Here is a 4,864-nt window from a genome sequence, read left to right on the forward strand (position 1 = left end):
GGATAACTTTGTTTCTTGTGAAAACAAAAAATTAGTTTTAATTTAAAAAATTATTATTATATAAAAAATTTATTTTTTTTAAAAAATAATTATTTAAAAAAAATCAACTAAACTTGTTAACCGAATTGACAACTTCAACTGAACTTGCTAACGAAATTGACAACTTCAATGAAGTGAAATTCACAATCCAGTATCTAATTTTATTTAAACTGAAGTTGTCAACTCAATTAGAAACTTTAATTAAAAAATAAAAAGTAAACAGATTAACAAATTTAATTGATGTTGCCTACACCATTGACAATTTTGATCAAGAATTGCCAATTTTTTCTACTTTTGCCATTTATGTAAATATGAAAAAAAAATGCACCATTTTGATAAAAATGCCTCTCACTCTGTCAGGTTAATGCATCTATGCAGGTCAGCTTCAAAATTATGATGTGCTTGTGCAGAAAGGACACGAGGGTTAGAAATTTTTTGTATGATTTAGTAGCATCAGAAAAGAAATAAAAATTGAGTTACTAACTAATCCAGCACAACTAGATTCTGATATTCTGGCCCAGAAATTGCTGTTTCCATGGCTTCTAAGGGGCTTTGAAGTTAGCTCCCCCTCCTTATCCAAGAACAATTTGAGTAAATTCTTATTCTGGGTAGCTGGCACTGGGGTGGCCTTAGAGTCTCTCAGATTCCAAAAAATTATCTGAGGCACGACATCACCAAATCCCAACGATTGGCCCCAATAAACACCTCAGGTAACACCAACACCTTCCTCAAAGGCACCAACACCTCCTTCCTCAACCGATCGCGAACTCTATACTTTTCACAAACTAATATATTGAGACTATTATTACTATTATTATTACCCTTGCTCATAAAATAAAGTTTTTGAACCAAATTAAAAGGCAAACTATACTTGTATATACAGATAATAGTATAATACAGTGTTTCCATTTTATTATATTATAATGCATAGTAATTTAAATAATAAATATATTTTACTTAAATATGCCAACTAATTTAAAACGTGTATGATAATTACTTGAAAATTTAAATTATTTTTAAAAAAATTACACAATCAAACATGTTTTAAATTATTTTAAAATATTATAATACACACTAATAGGAAATTATTAAAAAAAACTAATTTTATATACTAAAAATAATTAGTTGATATATTAACTAATTTAGATAATATTTAATAGATTAAAAAAAATTATTGATATCTAAATTAGTTTCTATTATTGATAAATAATTTTTAAATTAATAAACAATTTTTAAATTAATAAATATTTTTTAAATTAATATTTATTTAGCTATCAATTTTTTAACTACTAATTATTTAGATTTTAGAGTTGATAGTTAAATACTATTTTTAAAATTATTTATAATAACAGAAATTATTTTAAATATTAATAAATTTAATTTTTAAAATAATATTTAATTTAGTTAATATAATAATTAATTATTTTTTATCTTTAAAATTAGTTTTTATTTATGATTGTATTGTATTATTAAGTTTGATTATATTATAAGCTGCGTTGGGAAGGTTTCTGTATTAGTTGGATTAAGGTAACTGATTAAAAAGTTTTGATATTTTTTAAATTTATAATTTTAAAATATTTTTTCTAAATTTTAAAAATATTTTTGTAAAATAAACTATAATATTTATACTTAAATAGTTACATATTTTTAAGATACATATTCAATTAATATTATAATAAATTAAATTAAATAATAACTATATTATTATTTTATGGTTTTTTAGATTATGCAAATTTTTCAAACAACAATACTTAAAAGATTAAATTGAACTAGGTTTGGTTAATTATAAATAAATAAAACATTTATTTGAGTTGAATAACAATAAGTACCAAGTATAGTTTTTAAAAAAAAGTTAAGTTTACACTTGTAACTAACTTATTTTATTTTGAGCTAGTTGATTAACTAAATATTTAATTTAGATGAGATTAACAAATACTGAGATACTTATGTATTTAAGATAGCCGACGGTTACAAATACGGAGAAATTCATATTCATAATCCACTGTAAGCAAATAACAAGGAACAGAACGCAGAAGACATGGAAGTAGAAGGTAACGAATGTGGAAGAACAGCAACAATGGCAAAAGAAGTTGAGAGAAAGAACATCAATGACTGGCTTCCCATCACTAAATCCAGAAACGCAAAGTGGTGGTATTCTGCTTTTCACAATGTCACTGCTGTTGTTGGAGCAGGAGTGCTGGGTTTTCCCTACGCTATGTCAGAGCTGGGATGGTTTGTTCATCATATACTTTTCCCTTTAAATTTCTAACCATTTGTGATTTTGTGTGTGCATGTTTTACATGATTACGTTGTTTGTGGTGTGTGGCAGGGGTCCAGGTGTTACAATATTGATTCTTTCATGGATTTGCACTCTCTACACGGCATGGCAAATGATTGAAATGCATGAGCCTGAACCAGGGAAAAGGCTTGACAGGTATCATGAGTTGGGGCAGTATGCGTTTGGAGAAAAGCTAGGACTGTGGATTGTGGTGCCTCAGCAACTAATGGTTCAGATTGGTGTTAATGTAGTATACATGATAACGGGTGGAAATTCTCTAAAGAAGATACATGATATTCTTTGTGACGGATGCAGTCCCATTAGAAGAACTTACTTCATCATGATATTCGCTGCTGTTCAATTCCTTCTCTCTCATCTTCCCAGTTTCAACTCCATCACTGTTATTTCTTTTGCTGCCGCTGTCATGTCCCTCAGGTATAGGGTTTATTCATTGATCCAATACATGATAAAACAATCCCAAGAATGATGTAACAAATAGTACATGTTTGGTTGTTGTGCAGCTACTCCACTATTGCGTGGATAACGTCACTTCACAGGGGCGTTCAAGAAGGAGTGCAATATGGTAGCAGATTTTCAACCGATGCAGGGAATGTATTTGGGTTTTTTAGTGCCTTGGGGACTATTGCTTTTGGGTATGCTGGGCACAACGTAGTTTTGGAGATCCAAGCAACCATCCCTTCCACACCTGAAGAGCCCTCAAAGAAAGCCATGTGGAAGGGCATGATTGTTGCTTATATTGTGGTGGCCCTTTGTTATATTCCTGTTGCTGTTTTTGGTTACTGGGCTTTTGGAAACGGTGTTGACGATAACATCCTTCTCTCCCTTGAGAAACCTCGCTGGCTCATTGTAGCTGCTAACATCTTTGTTTTTGTCCATGTAACTGGAAGTTATCAGGTACATATGCACTGCACAACTTCTCTTCCTCATTGTGTCTTATTAAACATATTCATTGGATTGAAACATGTTTTGCTAATTAATTTTCGTGTTAGGTTTTTGGCGTTCCAGTGTTTGATACATGCGAATCATTCCTGGTGAAAAAGATGAAGTTCCAGCCAACTTGGTACCTTCGATTCATAACTCGCAATATCTACGTTTGTGAGTGTGCTTCCATCTCTCATACAAAACTCCCATTTTCGTGTTCATAACAATTCCACGTATAAATACAATTTATCTAACCATTACAACCTTATGCAGTACTTACATTGTTCCTTGGAGTTACATTCCCTTTCTTTGGAGGGCTTCTAGGATTCTTTGGGGGGTTTGTGTTTGCTCCCACCACATACTTTGTAAGCAAAATTATTTGTCTACGATAACTTTTTTTTTTCTAAAACAATGAAATGCCGATGTTAACCTATATATGTCTCAATCGTTTGCAGCTTCCTTGCGTAATGTGGCTTGTCATCTACACACCAAAGAGATTTAGCTTGTCTTGGTTTGCCAATTGGGTATGTAGACCAAAAACACTATCCACAAGCCTTTTTAATTGTTTTGTTTCTTGTTATACCTTTTCACAGTAATAATGAGTTTGATTTTTGTTTTTATCTCAGTTTTGCATCATGTTTGGAATGTTCTTGATGGTGTTAGCCCCAATTGGCGCATTGAGACAGATCATAATAGAAGCTAAGGATTACAAATTTTACTCCTGATCCCTTTTCACACAGAGGAAGCTCATGGTTTTTAGTTTTATTAGTCTATTTCTTTTTGGTCCTTATTTTGTTAGATATTTTTATTTTATTAGGAGTCTATAGTTTCCTTGTTCTTCGAGCATTTATTAATATAGTTACAACAATTTTATATTGGATCCGGATATATTCACACTCTACAAAATTTCCACCCCATTTCACAACCTATTTTATTACTTTTATACTCAATAATTTAATTTGTATTTTAATTAAATGACTTAATGAAAAATATCAAATAGGAACATTTGTATAAAAATGTCAAATAAGAACAGTGATCTCAAATAATCTTTTTATCCTTTTATATATTTTTTTACAGAAGTGGTTCCGAATTTAAAATTTAGATGAAAACTGTTATATAGTTTATTTTCTCCATTTACATTTTTTTTAAATAATTTAAATAATTAATAGCTAAAATCTTAATAATTAATTAGATATCAATTTTAAAACTAATTATCGATAATAAAAATTAATTTTATCATTATTTTTTTAAATTTTAAAATAATGTCTAAAAAAATTAATTGTTTTTTATCTTTAAAATTAATTTCTATTTAATTTAATTATTTTCTAGTAATTAATGTTATTAGATTAAATACTCAACACATTATGTTATTGAAGAAAATTAATAAAAGTGTGTTAATTTAATTCAAATTTTGAAATGGAGCAATTGAGCAAACACTACTTTAAAATGAAGAAGTGATGTTTCTGTGGTAGTTCTTGCTTAAATATTTTCCTTTTTAATTTTTTTTAAATCGTGCTTGTTAGTCTCTTTTATAATAAACACTTAAAAAAATCAATTATTAAATTTGAAAGAAACTATTTGAGATTTGAGTGAAAAAAAGAATGA

The 4,864-nt window shown here is 28.8% G+C and overlaps 1 protein-coding gene across 1 annotated transcript; it reads left to right on the plus strand.

The window, feature by feature from the left end:
- The first annotated feature begins 2,039 nt into the window (after positions 1-2,039).
- On the plus strand, positions 2,040-4,161 carry LOC137805942 (lysine histidine transporter 1-like). Its single transcript, XM_068605819.1, has 7 exons — positions 2,040-2,271; positions 2,369-2,752; positions 2,839-3,232; positions 3,328-3,433; positions 3,533-3,624; positions 3,715-3,783; positions 3,886-4,161. Exons 1-7 carry the CDS (start codon positions 2,078-2,080, stop codon positions 3,982-3,984), a joined length of 1,338 nt encoding a protein of 445 aa, XP_068461920.1. The 5' UTR covers positions 2,040-2,077; the 3' UTR covers positions 3,985-4,161.
- Positions 4,162-4,864: the final 703 nt, after the last annotated feature.

This window comes from Phaseolus vulgaris, chromosome 3 (assembly GCF_000499845.2).
Source record: "Phaseolus vulgaris cultivar G19833 chromosome 3, P. vulgaris v2.0, whole genome shotgun sequence".
NCBI lineage: Eukaryota > Viridiplantae > Streptophyta > Magnoliopsida > Fabales > Fabaceae > Phaseolus > Phaseolus vulgaris.